We start from the raw sequence: 17,951 nt of genomic DNA on the forward strand, positions 1-17,951 counted from the left end.
AGAAGATTTATATTATTAGAACATATTTTTTTATTTTGAATAAATGCAGTTCTTTTTAACCTTTTATTCATCAAAAATATTAGGCAGCAGAACTGTGTCCAACACTCATAATAAATCAGAATATTAAGTAATTATGCTGAAAATTCAGCTTTGATCACAGGAATAAATGATAATTTAAAGTATAATAAATTGAAAACCAATTATTTTAAATTGTAATAATATATCACAATATTACTTTTTTTTTTTTTTTTTTTTACATTAAAAATAGTAATGTTTCCCAACTTTTGGCCTGTACTGTACATCTCCATTTAAAAAAAAATTACCCATGTGACTGGCTTTGTGGTGCAGGGTCACATATCTCCTGAACACCATTGGCTTTAGACGCAGGGATTGCCAGGTGTTTTACAGCCCTCAGGTGTTCCTGAGATGGGAGATTTACATAGGTGTGTTTTTACAGAGGGCACGGCACGTCTGGGCACATGCTTACTGTAAAATAGGAAGAGCTACCTAAAAAGGCAAGAGCTTTGCTATTTATTTAACCATGTGTTGTCAATCTTAACAACTTCTTAACAACAAAGTCTGGCTGTTTGTGTGTTTTGATCCGCCCTTATCAACAAACTGGAAACTGTTGAGCTTTGCATCATGGGCTGTTATGTTGCCGTTCCTTTTTTATTTTGTATAATAATAGCAGTTAATGGGTTAAACTAGATGCCGACCATAAAAGAAGTCCATATGAATCGTGTACTAGATTTCAAGTCTCCGAATATTACGCAGTAGATCTGTGTGAGGAACGGACAGAAGTGTAAAGTAATAGTTCCATCCAGATTGAAAGCTGGTATTATATACTACGCTATGGAAGCTTGTTTCCGCCACAGAATAAAACATTTTAAAAGATAATTGCGACTTTTTATCTAACATTTGCGACTTAACATCTCGCAATTCTGACTTTATTTCACAGAATTACGTGTTATAAAGTCAGAATTGTGAGATATTAAACTTTTAGAAATAAACAATTCTTTTTTTTTTCTCAGAATTGCATTTATGTCTCACAATTGCGTGTTATAAAGTCAGAATTGCGAGATATAAACACGCAATTGCCACCATCCTAAAAATTAAATACATTTGAATAGTTTCTGGTATAATGACCCAATTTATACTGTGAAAAATTATTATAAATGGTTATTATTTTGAAATTTTAATTTTTATATTATTTTGAAATTTTATTTTTTACTTTAATAATTTAAGATTATTTTATTTGATTACACGTATTAAAAGGCATGATGAGCGGATGCATTAACTACAGCGGTATAATGACCCAATTTATACTGTGAAAAATGATTATAAATGGTTATTATTTTGAAAAAGTTTTATTTTTATATTATTTTTCAATGTTAATTTTACTTAAATCATTTTTTAAGATTATTATATTTGATTACGCGCATTAAAAGGCATGATGAGCGGATGCATTAACTGTAGCTCGGTTCACAGGACCCGTGACTATATTTGAGTGTGTGTGTGCCTGCTCTCTTCCCCTCGGGCCCCGTGTGTTTGAGGACCTCGACGGGCCCCTTCATCACAGGCCCTGGGACCACATTCCCCCCTGATGACAGTCCTGCTTTGGGCTGTTTGCTCTTCCTGTTTTTCTTTTTTCCCTCCATGCATTGCCTCATATGTTCCTCTCTTATCTAAAGACGACTTAAAGACTCCCACCCTCAAGCGAGTCCAAAGACCTAAACAAACTGCTGTCGAACTTTGGCACACACAGCTCAGATTATTGTTTTGCAGGACTTTGTTTGACAGTTTTGGGTTAGTTCTTGAATGCCCTTCTGGATAGAATAATATAAAAAAATTGTAATCTGATACATCTAGGTTTTTTATCATGATTTGTGGCGGGAAAGAGGGATTAAAATGTCAAGTGAGTCCGAAAACCTAAACGAACTGCTGTCGAACTTCGGCAAAGAGCTCAAATTATTTAATTTAATGTAATTTATTTATTTATATTGCACATTTAAAGCAACAGCTGTTGCCCAAAGTGCTTCACAATCACTAAAAAACACAAAAATAAGAGTCCAGAGAGAGAAATAAAAAAGATAAAAATTAGGTAACAAGCTAATGATCAAATTATTATTTTGCAGGACTTAATGCTACGGTTTTGGGTTAGTTCTTTATCCCTTCTGGGTAAAATAATATAAAAATGTGGTAATCTGATACATCTCGGTTTTTCATCATGATTTGTGGCGGAACGAAGGGATAAAAAAATGTCCGGTTTTGTGTTTTTCGTGCCGAAGTGACGTGCAGTTCTTTGTTGTTGTGTCTTGCGTTCTTATTACCCAGAGTTTTCTTTTCTTCCCTGATCGTGGAACAGAAACACTGCTGCAGTTTATAACCGTGACACACTGTAATTTCCATATTTGGCATTCCCTGGAGTTTACTGGCAGCTTTTAATAAAACTAGATCACTTAAAATGGCCATAAAAGGAGTCAGGAAAAGACGGCACCTGTTTTACATCTCGAGTCTGCAGAACGTCTGATGAAGGGCGAAGGTTTCGAGACGGTCGAGTGTGAATCTCTACATCTCAGAGAAATAACAGTTCACCCTCACGTCCTTCCAAACCTGTTTGACCTGCTCCAGAAGGGCTAGAAAGGACAACATGACGCATGCATAATATAGTAAATCATTTTTATACACACCGTTTTATGACCTCATATGAACTGAGAGACTACGTTGTTATAGTTCACATTCTTTATAAAATCAAGTGACATTAGCATGTCATTTAAAATAAGCAGATAAAGTCAAAAAAGGTGAATTTAAGATCAAGACCTAATATTTACACTAGCATTCAAAAGTTTGGGATTTCTAAAGTTTTTACAGAAGTCTCTCACGCTCACAAAGGCTGCGTTTATGATTAAAAATACAGTAAAATAGTGAAATATTATTATAATGTAAATATCTGTTTTCTATGTGAATATACAGTAAAGTGTAATTTATTCCTGTGATCAAAGCTGAATTTTCAGCATCATTACTCCAGTCTTCAGTGTCACATGATCCTTCACAAATCATTCTAATATGATTATTTGATGATCAAGAAACATTTATGATTATTATCAATGTTCATATTTTTGTGGAAACTGGTAAATTTTATTTTTCAGGCTTTTTTGATGAACAAAGTTATTTATTTGAAGCTGAATCTGCTTTTACTGTCACTTTCGATCAATTTAAAGCGTCCTTGATGAGTAGCGCTACAGTTCAGCTGTATTGTGGGACATGACCGGCTTCTGAAGCTGTAAATAAAGGCATGTTTCCAGTGACGTGTTTGGAACGGGTTAGACAGTGGCATTAGCAGGACAGTGGAGATTAGGACTGATCTATGTTGATATGAAGAGTATATTACAGGACAGGTGTGACACTACGGGTTGTGCCGGTAAACTGACAACCGTCTCAAATATGTGAATATTATGACGTGAGTGAAGCACAAAGCTTTGCTTACAAAATACATAATAGGTTAGCAGAAATTAAATGTTTCATTGGAGCAATGGAAACAATTTGATTCGTGGGCAATGAGAGAGGTACGTCACGTGAGCCCATAAATATATAGCCTAAGCTTTGTCGGCTTTGTATTAGGGATGGGCATTTTTCAAAAATATTGCATTCGGATATTCGGGCTCATAAAAATCGAATATTCGTTTATTTAAATGATGTTAAACGAAAAAGACGTTATTTAAGTTTAGATTTTTAAAGTCACCATTTCTTAACAAGCTTACAATTAGCCTAGGCAATATACACAACAAGCTTACAATATATCTTAAGGTTTTCTTTTAGTTGAAAACATTAAACAATATGTGTAAATAAATAAATAAATATATATATATATATATATATATATATATATAAATAAGCAGTGCGAACGGAAAAAAAACGCAAAAATGTGTTTATATTGTTGAGAAAAACAGTTATATCCACATGCTGCCAGCATAACATGTTCGAATGTTCGAACGCACGCCCGTCGAGCGAGGGCCGAACGCACGCCCGTCGAGCGAGGGCCGAACGCACGCCCGTCGAGCGAGGGCCGAACGCACGCCCGTCGAGCGAGGGCCGAACGCACGCCCGCCGAGCGAGGGCCGAACGCACGCCCGCCGAGCGAGGGCCGAACGCACGCCCGCCGAGCGAGGGCCGAACGCACGCCCGCCGAGCGAGGGCCGAACGCTCGCCCGCCGAGCGAGGGCCGAACGCACGCCCGTCGAGCGAGGGCCGAACGCACGCCCGTCGAGCGAGGGTCGAACGCACGCCCGTCGAGCGAGAGCGAGGGCCGAACGCACGCCCGTCGAGCGAGAGCGAGGGCCGAACGCACGCCCGTCGAGCGAGGACCGAACGCACGCCCGTCGAGCGAGGACCGAACGCACGCCCGTCGAGCGAGGACCGAACGCACGCCCGTCGAGCGAGAGCGAGGGCCGAACGCACGCCCGTCAAGCGAGAGCGAGGGCCGAACGCACGCCCGTCGAGCGAGGGCCGAACGCACGCCCGTCGAGCGAGAGCGAGGGCCGAACGCACGCCCGTCGAGCGAGGGCCGAACGCACGCCCGTCGAGCGAGGGCCGAACGCACGCCCGTCGAGCGAGGGCCGAACGCACGCCCGTCGAGCGAGGGCCGAACGCACGCCCGTCGAGCGAGGGCCGAACGCACGCCCGTCGAGCGAGGGCCGAACGCACGCCCGTCGAGCGAGAGCGAGGGCCGAACGCACGCCCGTCGAGCGAGAGCGAGCAATTCTGATTGGTTGAGCCGCGTTCGAAGCCGTTGTAAATGACTACACACACACACACACACACACACCTGTGACAGCATTACATTAGTGTTACTGCGCAACTGCCGTTTGTGATGCTTTGTTGCTGCATGTGTTGCTTAGCAACCTCTTTGGAACTACATTGCTTGGCGGAGGAATAAATGTGTTGTAACGTTATATTTTTTGTTGCTGGTGTTTTTTATGAACAAAATAAATATTTAAATAAATATTTTTATGGGGTAACCGTTTTATAAAAGCAGTAAGCCCCTTGAAGCCGTGATTTACAGTGGATTTAGAACAGGTAAGGGGGTTTTGCTCCGCGTAAAGTCTAACAACTTTTCTAAACTCACTGTAAATCACGGCTTCAAGGGCCTTACTGCTTTAGTTTAGGAGTAAAAGCAGGAATAAAAGGATTGTCCATGTTAATTGGTTCCCTGTTGTCGCACACAGCCGAGCACGCTCCCGCAGGGCACGGTGAACATGAACCTGTGCAGTGACGTGATGGACGCCGAGCCCCGGACGGGCCAGAAGAACGCGCTGGTCATCATCACGCCCGAGCAGGAGTTCTACATCAGAGGAGACAACCGGGAGATCATCAACGGGTGGGAATCAAAGTGAAATGAAACTGTGAAATGCTGATGAACTTCAGTGACTCTCAGAGAAGCTCTGGAAATGCATTCATGTTCTCATATAGTGAGACTGTAGAGGCTGAGAAACACTGTGTGTGTGTCTGTGTGTCTGTCTGTGTGTGTGTCTGTGTCTGTGTGTGTGTCTGTGTGTGTGTCTGTGTGTGTGTCTGTGTGTGTGTGTGTGTCTGTGTGTGTGTCTGTGTGTGTGTCTGTGTGTGTGTCTGTGTGTGTGTCTGTGTGTGTGTCTGTGTGTGTGTCTGTGTGTGTGTGTCTGTGTGTGTGTGTCTGTGTGTGTGTCTGTGTGTGTGTCTGTCTGTGTGTCTGTCTGTGTGTGTGTGCGTGTCGGTGTGCGTGTCGGTGTGCGTGTCGGTGTGCGTGTCGGTGTGCGTGTCGGTGTGCGTGTCGGTGTGCGTGTCGGTGTGCGTGTCGGTGTGCGTGTCGGTGTGCGTGTCTCTGCGTGTCTCTGCGTGTCTGTGCGTGTGTGTGTGTGTGTGTGAGAGTGTGTGGACACACAAAAATTGTATCCATTAAAAGCACCGAGTTCGGTACCCGACCCTACCGATGGGACACGAGATCAGCGTAACCTCTAATGTCTTCCACCAGATGGACCGAACAGCTCGTGGTTTATCCCAGAACCAACAAGCAGAATCAGAAGAAGAAGCGCAAAGTGGAGCCGGCGACCTCACAGGTACTGTCTCACAAATGAATTGTTGAATATCTGTCAGCTGTTAAATTTAACTACACAATTAGATAATACCAGTTTAGCTCAACCAATTACAAAGCAATGCTTCATTTTGTTCAGTCTGTGTGTAGAAAGGTCGCATTAGCAATTAAAGAGAAAACACACTTCAGCAAAACATGATCAGCTCAAAGTGTCTGAATCATTTCTGGTCCCAAATTGTTATAAATGTTACTGGTAGTCACTGTATGAAGAATCTTTGGGTATAATATGTCACAGTTTTCTTTATTTTGCTCTCCTCACTTACATAAATGAGCTTTAGTGTTCTGCACACACTAGTAAAACAATATCAAAAATGATATCTGGTGTCTGAATAATATTTGGTGTGATTTGTAGGAGCCAGGCCCAGCGAAGGTGGCGGTGACCGGCTCAGGGATCCCAGAAGCGGAGAAGACGCCCGACTCCAGTTCCATCATCTGGCAGGAGGAGCTGCAAAGCAGAGAAGCGGACGGTTCCCAGACATGGAGCGCCGGTGAAATACCAGCTCTTGGCTCACCACTGCCCTCTACAGGTGCGGGGGAATCCACACACACATTTACCTGGCCAAATACCCACACTAGCACCATGAAGTCACTGGCTACGTTTACATGCAACCAAATAATCCATTATTAATCAGATCGGCGGCTCAATCGGACTGAAAAAGCCTTCATGTTAAACACCTTAATCGATCCGAATGAAATTTTCTAATCCGATCGAGAGAACATGTAAACACTTGATCGGATTGAAAACCGAAACTGACGCAATCAGTAAAAATTACCGAAATAGCGTAATGTCGTAGAAATAGCATAATGTAGAAATAGCGTAATGACATAGAAATAGCATAATGTCGTAGAAATAGCGCGCATAATGACGTAGAAATAGCGTAATGACGTAGAAATAGCGCACATAATGACGTAGAAATTGCGCACATAATGACGTAGAAATAGCGTAATGACGTAGAAATAGCATAATGTCGTAGAAATATGCGTAATGACGTAGAAATAGCGTAATGACGTAGAAATAGCATAATGTCGTAGAAATAGCGCGCATAATGACGTAGAAATAGCGTAATGACGTAGAAATAGCGCACATAATGACGTAGAAATAGCGTAATGACGTAGAAATAGCATAATGTCGTAGAAATAGCGCGCATAATGACGTAGAAATAGCGTAATGACGTAGATATAGCGAGCATAATGACGTAGAAATAGCGTAATGACGTAGAAATAGCGTAATGATGTAGAAATGCCGTAATGATGTAGAAATAGCGTAATGACGTAGAAATGGCGTAATGATGTAGAAATAGCGTAATGACGTAGAAATAGTGCGCATAATGACGTAGAAATAGCGTAATGACGTAGAAATAGTGCGCATAATGACGTAGAAATAGCGTAATGACGTAGAAATAGTGCGCATAATGACGTAGAAATAGTGCGCATAATGACGTAGAAATAGTGCGCATAATGACGTAGAAATGGCGTAATGATGTAGAAATAGCGTAATGACGTAGAAATAGTGCGCATAATGACGTAGAAATAGTGCGCATAATGACGTAGAAATAGTGCGCATAATGACGTAGAAATGGCGTAATGCCGTAGAAATGGTGTAGTGATGTAGAAATAGCGTGCCTAATAGCGTAGAAATGGCGTAATGACGTATAAATGGCGTAATGACGTAGAAATGGCGTAATGACGTAGAAATGGTGTAGTGATGTAGAAATAGCGTGCCTAATAGCGTAGAAATAGCGTAATGACAGAAATAGCATAATGACGTAGAAATGCCGTAATGACGTAGAAATGAACGTTTTGTATAGACCTTATTTAGCTCCGCCCCTTTTCAGCGGTAGGCTCATTGTCGTTTGTCTTCCGGTCTGTATTTTCACAGTGATCTTGCGTATTTATGAATGAACGGCTCGTTTTAAAATCTTCCCGCTCTACTGACATTTGTTAAGACATCTGCTTTAAATATCACAATCCGCATGAGAACTTTTGTTTACTTTACAATAAGTAATTCCACTTCACCAGCGAATTACTCCTGGACAGCGATGCCATAGAGATATACAGAGCGACCGCAAAAACTGAAGTTCAAAGATCATGTTGTAAAGATGCTGCGCACTTGTTTCTCTGGCGCATAAGGTCTATAGGTCATGAACTCCATGATTCCCCCATTGCTCTCTGCTATAGGTGAGGGGTCGATGTTGAGCCGGTGCTCGGATCAGAGCTCAGTGAACGGTGACGAAGTGGATCGGATCCACCCGCTGTCTCCCACGGGCAGCTCCTCGAGCCGGCTCAGCGCAGAGATGGGGGGTGTCCCACGATGCCTTTCACCTGCTCCCAGCGACCCCTTCCCATCATGCAGCAGCCTGCTCTCCAACGGCTCACACATCAGCGGGTCCATGAGCTCGCTGGACTCGGACGCCAGCACCGAGAGCCACCCGACCGAAGCCCTCGCACGCTCACACCGAGCTCTGCCATCCCGCAAGCCAGAGAAACGCAGTCGACTCCGCAGTCCGGAGAGACAGGAGAGTGTGTTCAGCTCGGAGAGACAGGAGTGTGTGTTCAGCTCGGAGAGAAGGTGAGCGCAGGCCGTTCTCCACATCAATGCATCTGTAATAAGATGGGAATGCAAACAAGCTTCCTTCCTTTCATGCATGCTCACACAGTGCAATATTTAAGGTTTTAGGTGAACCTTCATCCTTCCCTCGGGTCATTTTGACCCGGAATTGTTTTGGTGTTTTCAAATGTCTACATGTGTATCTGAATGCACACTGAAGAGAAATGACTTTAGGACCCAGCGGGAACGGCTCATTTGCTCCATATAGAGCTATAAGCCCGTCTAGAGTCATGAAATATCATGTTATATTATAATTTTTTTCCACAAGAGGTAAAGATATTAAAAGATAATTTGAGCTGGATTAAAAGGTTTAGGTTTTTTTTATTTAAGTTGAAAGAATGTAAGGAATGTGCATAAATGACTATTTATTTGTTATTTATTGATTAAATCTAGTAATTTAAAGGTAAAAAATATATATAATTTTTTTTTAAATCTCCCCAAAATATTGCATTAAAAATAGAAAAAAATAAAATAAAAAATAAAATAAAAAGTATAATTTTAGGGCTTGTGGAGGGAAGGGGCTGGAGAGCTGCGGGATAAAACCACATGCGCTTTATTAGGCCAAAAAGTGTTTAGAACATGATTTTGAGATGGAATGATGGAGAGCATTATATCATTAGTGTTGATGGTAAACACCTTCAGGAAACATTATTGCTGTAAACGTAAAATACTGAACAATTATTACTGTTTTTACTCTATTTTTAAACAAATAAATGCAGCACAAGACTTCTTTTAAAAAAGCATTAAATCATCCATAAAATCATTATTATTATATTATTTGATTGTAAATTACTCAAATATATTATATACAATTTATATTTAGTTTATTTTAATTTTAATATTTGAGTGTTTTTTGCTTTTGAACACACTCCTTTAAAAATAAATATACATATTAAATGCCAAATTAAATTTACCATTTGAAAAATGACCGGTAACAGGACTTTAACCCTCTGGAGTCTGAGCGTTTTTTTGGGTCCTGGGGGTGTTCTGACATGCCCTGACATTTGTGCTTTTTTCAGTTGCTTATAAACATATTAATGGCAAAGGTGTAAATTCACTCTATATAGCACAAACAGGACTACAATAATATGTGAGCCACATGTATGTACATGTTTTCATTTTTGAGAGAATAATGTTTATGCGTGGTTATCGAAAAAACTAAAAATTAAAATTTTTGAAATAAGACCACAAAACACATACTAAATATGTGGCAATAAGACTTTTGACTTATGGATGTCGTCGCCTATAGTTTTTTCTTCAAAATTATGTGAAAATAGTCTTGCTTTATCGTTCACATAAAACCATACATTGATTTAAATTGATGTAAAACAGGTTTTGCTTGGAAAGCCAATATGCGAGGGGGCGTGAACGAGGAGTGGTTTACACCTTAGAATACACCCACTCTGCATAATTAGCCATTCACTCAGGTGTGACACTGACTGAGCCACAATGAAAGGACAAAAGATATATTTAGAAGAAGACTTATATTGACCATTTAAGATTTTGCTTACATCTATCTTGTAAATATGTTTTGCTATTTTATTAAAATGGTTACAATTACAACAATAATTACAATTTCAACAATATTTCAAGTGTACTCTTTCTTTGTAAAAAAAATGATTATAGGCCTACATTTTATCTATGTATTCATTAGTTTGAATATAACCAACATTGGAACAGCTAACATCTTAGTTGATGACTTTATTTTTGACAAAAATCGTATTTTATATATAGAAATGGCTAAACAAAAGCTTATTTGATGTGGCAGTATATTCTACAGTAAAAACTGTACCCAAATCTACTAAACAAAATGTTGTCTTTCATATTTCGTCTGACTGTAACGTTGTTTTCATGAAATATTAGGGCATATTGTTAATTTGCAGTTTAATACGTTGCTTATACAAATAGCCTACATTTTATTTCAACATTCAGTCGATGTTTACTTATCTCAGTATAGCAATACAGTTTGCTAAAACATCATCATTCATTCACACACGCGATTTAAATTTAAACTGTCTTTGCCAGCTGTGGTAAACAGCGCGCATCTCTGCCGTTTATTCATTCATAAACAGAAACCCACGTGAAGAAATTCACGTGAGAAGGAAAAAACTTACTTGTATTCCTCAGCTCGCTCCTCGATATACCCGCACTTCTGAGGGACATTTTCCATTAGTATTATTCCTCACAGCGCTGCAAGACGGTGTAAACAATGATCTAAATAAACGTGTGTGTTTTCTCGAGCTGATGGGGGCGTTCACAGGATTGCCTCAGCCATTTGCGTTTGAATAGCGCGCGCTCTCCGTGGGCGGGGCCGATTATAACGTAATGAGATGAGATGAGCTCGACTGGAATCGCTCTCTTTTAATACAGATTTCACAAGATGAGAATAATTGTTTTTTTATATAAATGACTTCATTTAAAAGAAGAGAATTCAAGCTTCATGCCTGTGTGCCTGTATGTCTGTTTGACTGAGTATTCGCTGAGTTATTGTTAATTTTCGGACGCGTTTCAGAATGGACTTCACTGGCAGAGAGAAGGCAGAACTCGCTTCGTGTTTATTTTTCTTTATTTGGCAAAAAGCACAACACTTTGTTTTTATTGTGAGTATACACAAAAATAATACACATTTAACAGAATCGATTGATGTATGAAACTCCTATGGAAAATCAAAGTCAACAGAGTATTTATGAGTTTCTTTTACACTAATAAAAAAAAAGCGAGCTGGTATCGCCGGCGATACAGCCGACCTCAGGGGGTTAAACAGTGCTTGAAGGCATCAAGTATTTAAGTAAACAAAAGTAAAAAATATACAAAAAAATAACGTGTTTTATATAATAAAAAAAACATATCAACATATGTAATAAATTCAAATTATAATAGGACAAATGAACACTAAATCACTTAACATAAGTTATAAAAATTATTTTAGTGACCGTTATCAGTACAGTGTACCGTCACCATCATGTAACCTTCCACATTATGTACGTAAGAAATGTTATCAATATTTATTACCATATTTTATCAAATTCATCTGCTTTTCCTCTTATTTTCCAAAGTAAGATGATAAGACATTGAAAGAAGGAAGAGCTCTGAGTATTTTCCATGTTAAATGACACGTTTACAACTAAATAAACAGGGAAAATACTTTTTTGCTGTTTTTTTTTTCTCCCATCATCCCTTTGAGGTCTCAAACATCATCTCTGACGCACTTCTCATTACGACGGCTCACTTTCCCCCGACCAGCTGAAGAATTCATACAGACAGAACCAAACGCTCTCTTCTCTGGTTTAATTTGGGTTTATGGGAATTGTGCCACGTTTTACCCAGTAGCCAATGAGACTGTGAGCAGTCATGTGACAGAAATACCTCACTGACTGGCTTTCTTGTTTCCTTTTAAGGAGGGCTGACAATGCGGTGCAGATCCCAAATAAGGGCAAAATTTGAAAAAAGTCTTTAATATTTTCTGACAACATTTTGTGAACTGAATTCTTGTCTGTAGTTCAGGAAATGTTTGCATATGTGGGGTCATCAAAACCAGGAGACACATTTAAACCCCTTCCTGAGGAAAATATCATTTTATATACATCATTATATACACTGCAATTAAAACATCTTTAAATAAGGAAATGAATACTTTTATTATTAAAGCAAGGATGCATTAAATTGGTCAAAAGTGACAGTAAAGACATGTATAATGTTAGAAAAGATTATATTTCAAATAAATGCTGTTCTTTTGAACTTTCTATTCATCAAAAGATCCTGAAAAATAAAATGTATCACAATTTCCACAAAAATATGAACGGTTTTCAACATTGATAAAAATCATAAATGTTTCTTGAGCATCAAATCATCATATTAGAATGATTTGTGAAGGATCATGTGACACTGAAGACTGGAGTAATAATGCTGAAAATTCAGCTCTGATCACAGGAATAAATTACACTTTACTATATATTCACATAGAAAACAGATGATTTACATTACAATAATATTTCACAATATTACGGTGATTTATAAATGTTTGTGTTCATGATATTACAGCCATTTTTGTTGCTGAACACACTCCTTTACTTTAAGGAAAAATCAAATAACAAATTAGATTAAAATAATGTCATGTAGCCTTGGAAGTATTTCTCAGTCTAGTGAACATTGTTTTAAATATTTCAGGTAATTGTTTAATAATGCAGTCATTAGAAAAAAAATAAGAGCAAAGAACAAATATTACCATTAACTGGGCAAATTTTCAGGAATCTCAAAGCAAACAAAAGTCAAAATGTTCAGTAAAACTACTGCCATAATCAATATATGTATTACGTATGATATATTTATTGACTGAGCTTCAGTGCCTGTAATTAAAATGGGTCTCACAATGTAAAGTAGATGCACATTCACTGAAGACACAACCAACAGTGTTTATATGATACCTCACCAAAGGCCATCGTGTGTGTGGCCGCATTAACACACACTCATATACCCTCGAATACCCATATGAGCATTCAGACAAAACATGTGACATCAAGAAGTGTTTTTTAAAGCAGAAACTGCTAAATCTGTCCCTGAAGCTTCAGACCGGTCTCTAAGGCCTTGTTATTAAACTCATATAAGACAAAAGAATTGCAGTAATACTGGATTCTAAACCTCAAATAAATGCCACAATCAAGACCTGGAAGCAGATCTGAGGGAGAAACACCCAGAAACTCCTCATATGAGCCGCTCACAAGTATAATAAGGGTCGTTTCTCACCATTAATGCTTGGAAAACACACATACATCTCCTTCCATTAATAATAATGGCCAGTGCAGTGGCTGAGATATAGTACATAAAGCTACCAACGTCCGTCGCCATGATTTTTGGAATGATTTTACTGATCGCCAGAGGAAAAAATTTAGTTTTAGTCGCATAACATCAGTTAATGGAAACGCCGTTTTCATATGATGAATATAGCCGTAGCCTGAGGTTGTGTGTGAAGATCTGCTGGTGTTTCTGCAGTGTGAGCGGGCGGTCGAATGTGATCGAGAAGCTGGAGGCGCTGGAGCTGGAGAACGCCGAGCGCATGGATGAGGAGTCGAGCGCTGGAGGCCGACAGGGACGCAGTGAAACCAGACGCTTCACACGCGAGGTAATGCTCACCAACACTGCTCATATTCACAGAGACCGTAGTGGGCTTATCATGCACTCACACGAGCTCTTCACGGGTCATGAAACCCCGGTCTCAGCTAGGGGTGGGTGGACCATTCTGAATCGATTCACAAATGTCAAAAATCGATTTTCTAACAGCGTTATATTGACATAACGCAGAAGGCGTAACTGAAGCGCAGGAGTGCAGCGCTCGGCCCGTCTGTGGACATGACACTGAACACAAACACTCCTGAGTGTGATCTCACAGCGTCTGTCATAGGACATCAACACATGCTGTCATGAATAATTAAGCGAGGCGTCTTCTCATAGGATATGGACACACAGTCTCATGAATAATTATGAGGCGCTGATGAGTCATCGATGTTCTGTAGGTGTAAGAAAAGCATCAGATCCTGTGACGTTTACTCAGTGAGAAACTTCAACCCAGCCTCAAATCCGACCTCAAAAGTAGCGCACACTTGGAAACACTAAAAACTTTTAGGTTTAAAGTGTAATAATCAAACACAAAATATGACCTAATGATTTTTTGTTTGAGAACTTTCTGCTGTTTTTCTGCTCTTTCACGCATGATCTTTTGTCTCAATTAAGATCCAGTTTCCATCATGTGCTCTGATCCCCCAGACAGTCTGAAGCCTGGGCCAAACAAACTCGCTTTGACAAAAACAAATAGTCTTATTAGCCAGAGCCTCTGTCGTCCGGCTGCAGCGTCTCGTCAGGCTCTTCCTGATCATCACCTTCCCTCAGATAATCATTCCTTATTTCATCCCAGTGCTGTGCGTCCAGACTCATATCACACACACACACACACACACACACACACACACACACACACAAGCACAAGCACACTCACACTCACGCATACACACACACTCACGCATACACACACACTCACGCACACACACACACACACACACACACACACACACACACACAAGCACACTCACGCATACACACACACTCACGCATACACACACACTCACGCACACTCACGCACACACACACACACACTCACGCACACACACACACACACACACACACACACACACAAGCACAAGCACACTCACGCATACACACACACTCACGCATACACACACACACACACAAGCACACACTCACTCACACAAGCTCACTCACTCACGCACAAGCACACACACACACACACACTAAAACTACCACTAGTAAAAGCTCACCTTTTGTTTCTGTTTCCACTTACGCAGATTCAGTGGTTTTCCACAATGTGAGCAATAGAGATTTTGATCAAGCCTCTTGTTTTTGAAATTTTTCAGTGATGGTATCTTCCGTTCGCCCTGTGTGTGCGTGTGCGTGTGCGTGTGCGTGTGCTTGTGTGTGTGTGTGTGTGTGTGATCAGTGAAGGAGCATAAACACCACTTATTTCACAGGCCAAACCGCTCTGAAAAATAACACAGATTATTGTTGCAAGCGAAGGCATTTGTCAGCGTATCAGAAGCTGAATCTAAAATGAGGCCGAGAGCCCAAGTCTGTCTTCGCTGGTTTCAAGGTCAGCTAAGGGTCTCAAGGTCAGCTCAGGGTCTCAAGGTCAGCTCAGGGTCTCAAGGTCAGCTCAGGGTTTAGATGCGGTGCTGGCGTTTTCTGCCTCATTCTCAAGGCCATTGAAGAGCTGTTTATGAAGCTTCTCGCTTGTGGAGGTCTGTCAAATATTATTCTAGAGCATATGGACATAATTACGCATTTATATCCAGGCATGCTGCTCAGATATGAGGCAAAACATCTTCAGCGAATGGATAAACATTTCCACACACTCTTGAATAAAACTATGCTTTCAACATCTGGTGCAACACTTTAACAAATTATAGTTTTTAATGGGGTGTTTTAGGGATGCATATATCAGTGCCATATCGGTTATCATCTGTTAACATTAGATAAATATTGAACATTTTATTGAGCATGCTTGATTCCCATATTTTTACATTTAGATGAACTTTGCCTTCATTTAATGCTCACTTTAAGTTAAGCTATAAAATGCTTATTTAATAAGACTCATCTTTTGGAAAATATTAGCTTTTACTATTTTATTTTAAATGCATTTAGACAAATGTAGACAACTGTTCAAAAGTTTGGGATCAGGACAATAAAAATAATAATAATAATACTTTTATTCATCAAGGACACATTCATTTGATCAAAAGTGACAGTAAAGGTATTTATAAAGTTACAAAAGATTCTATTTCAAATAAATGCTTGAACGTTTTCAACACCGATAATAATCATAAATGTTTCTTGAGCATCAAATCATCATATTAGAGTGATTTCTGAAGGATCATGTGACACTGAAGACTGGAGTAATGATGCTGAAAATTCAGCTTTGATCACAGGAATAAATTACACTTTACTGTATATTCACATAGAAAACAGATGATTTACATTATAATAATATTTCACTGTTTTTACTGTATTTTTGATCAAATAAATGCAGCTTCGGGGAGCAGAAGAGACTTTTATTAGTTTTCAGATGTAACATAATAATTGCAGTAATTATTGAACTAATTATTAGGGATGCACGATATATCGGCCACCATATCGGTATCGGCCGATATATGATAATTTTTAAGGTTATGGTTATCGGCCCGATAAGAAAATTTGTCTGATATATTAAAGCCGATAAATAATGTATGATCTCCTTCAGCTGAGACTCTTCAGATGCCACTGTTCAACATGATGGGTTTGAATTGCTTGAAATATGATTGAATCACTTCAAAAAGGAAAGTAGAGTTCAGTGCAGCATGTGCAGCGCAAGTCTGTCATATCGGCTACATAACATTATCATGAGAACATTATTATAATTGTGTGATTGGGACATGATGAGACTTTTGATTTGTAATCAGGCTCTCAAAAATTATAAACAATTTTGGATTTATATTTATCGGCCAATATATCGGTTATTGGCTTTCAGATATAAAGAATTATCGTATCGGCCAAAATGTTGAAATTGGTACTAGGGCTGTACTCAACCAAAGAAAATCTTGGGTCGACTGAAGTCCTGAAATTTTCTACTAAAATCGACTAAAAAAAAAAAAAAAAAAAAAAGTTTAATTAGATGCGCACTGTGCGCAGTGCTTGGTAGCCTTGTTGTCCGCCTAAATGAATTATAAATAAACAGAAAAAACTAGTAGGCTATTTGCAGTATATTAAATCGTTTTTGACCTAATTATTTTGCACTGAAATGAGTCACTCGAGTCTGTCGGCTCTGACAGCGTTGCATCACGTGCACCTGCGCAATATCATAGCTTATGCTTTCCGAAAATAGTACTATGTTGTCAACTAGTGATATCATCACAAGAACTGTTGAGGAATATGCAACATAATTTAGACAATTATTTTTGTCATATGTTATAATAATAAGTTATAACTGTCAGACACTATCATTTCACCGAGCGAGGCTGAACATGAGCTCAGCTTCGCAGCTGAGACACGAATAGACTATTAACTTAAAGCTTTTACTCTTAATAAACACAAAAGGCACGTCCACTTTAATAAAAAAAGAATATTTATTAAACAAACCAGATCAAGAGCAGAAATGAAATAAAGTGCATAACTGAAAAATAAAGCATCCTAGGCTCAAAACTAACACAACCAACAGCACAGCGCAATTGCGCATTAGGCTCCAAATAAAAAATAAAAAAGTTAGGTTATCACACTAAAACATTGAAATATGCAAATTCTGATATGTTCATATAGCCTACTCAAAACAGACAGGGCAAGCTAACGCAGACAAGTGAGCTTACCACTTTTAGATGATATGTCATGTTTGTCGTCGAGCTGTGGAAAACTGTTGCTTGCAAACTTTGCATTCAACCTTTTTCCTGTTATCAATTTTAACAAAATGCTGCCACACTGTCGATTTCTTTGTTGTTGACATGTTAGAAGAGGACTGACTATTAAACGCTCTCACAATTAAATAAATAATATTCAGCATCAAACCTTCTATAGTTATCGCTCTCTCTTGGGTTGGGCTAATCCAAAAAAGGTGAAAACAAGGGGGGTGTTCTGAAGACAGACTGTTACAGTGAAACAAGGGTACTCTGAAAACACCCCCAT

General features: G+C 39.4%; 1 protein-coding gene across 5 annotated transcripts in view; it reads left to right on the forward strand.

The window, feature by feature from the left end:
* Positions 1-17,951, forward strand: part of LOC309485287 (myosin phosphatase Rho interacting protein) — a 71,460-nt gene that overhangs the window by 20,135 nt on the left and 33,374 nt on the right. For all 5 annotated transcript variants that reach the window (XM_082152057.1, XM_082152056.1, XM_082152055.1 and 2 more), the window contains exons 4-8: positions 5,226-5,377; positions 6,008-6,092; positions 6,480-6,654; positions 8,306-8,696; positions 13,725-13,854. In XM_082152057.1, coding sequence (XP_082008183.1) covers positions 5,226-5,377; positions 6,008-6,092; positions 6,480-6,654; positions 8,306-8,696; positions 13,725-13,854 — 933 coding nt within the window. The remainder of the gene's footprint in view (positions 1-5,225; positions 5,378-6,007; positions 6,093-6,479; positions 6,655-8,305; positions 8,697-13,724; positions 13,855-17,951) is intronic.

Source organism: Leuciscus leuciscus (genome assembly GCF_965113295.1).
Source record: "Leuciscus leuciscus genome assembly, chromosome: 21".
In the NCBI taxonomy this organism is placed as follows: Eukaryota; Metazoa; Chordata; class Actinopteri; order Cypriniformes; family Leuciscidae; genus Leuciscus; species Leuciscus leuciscus.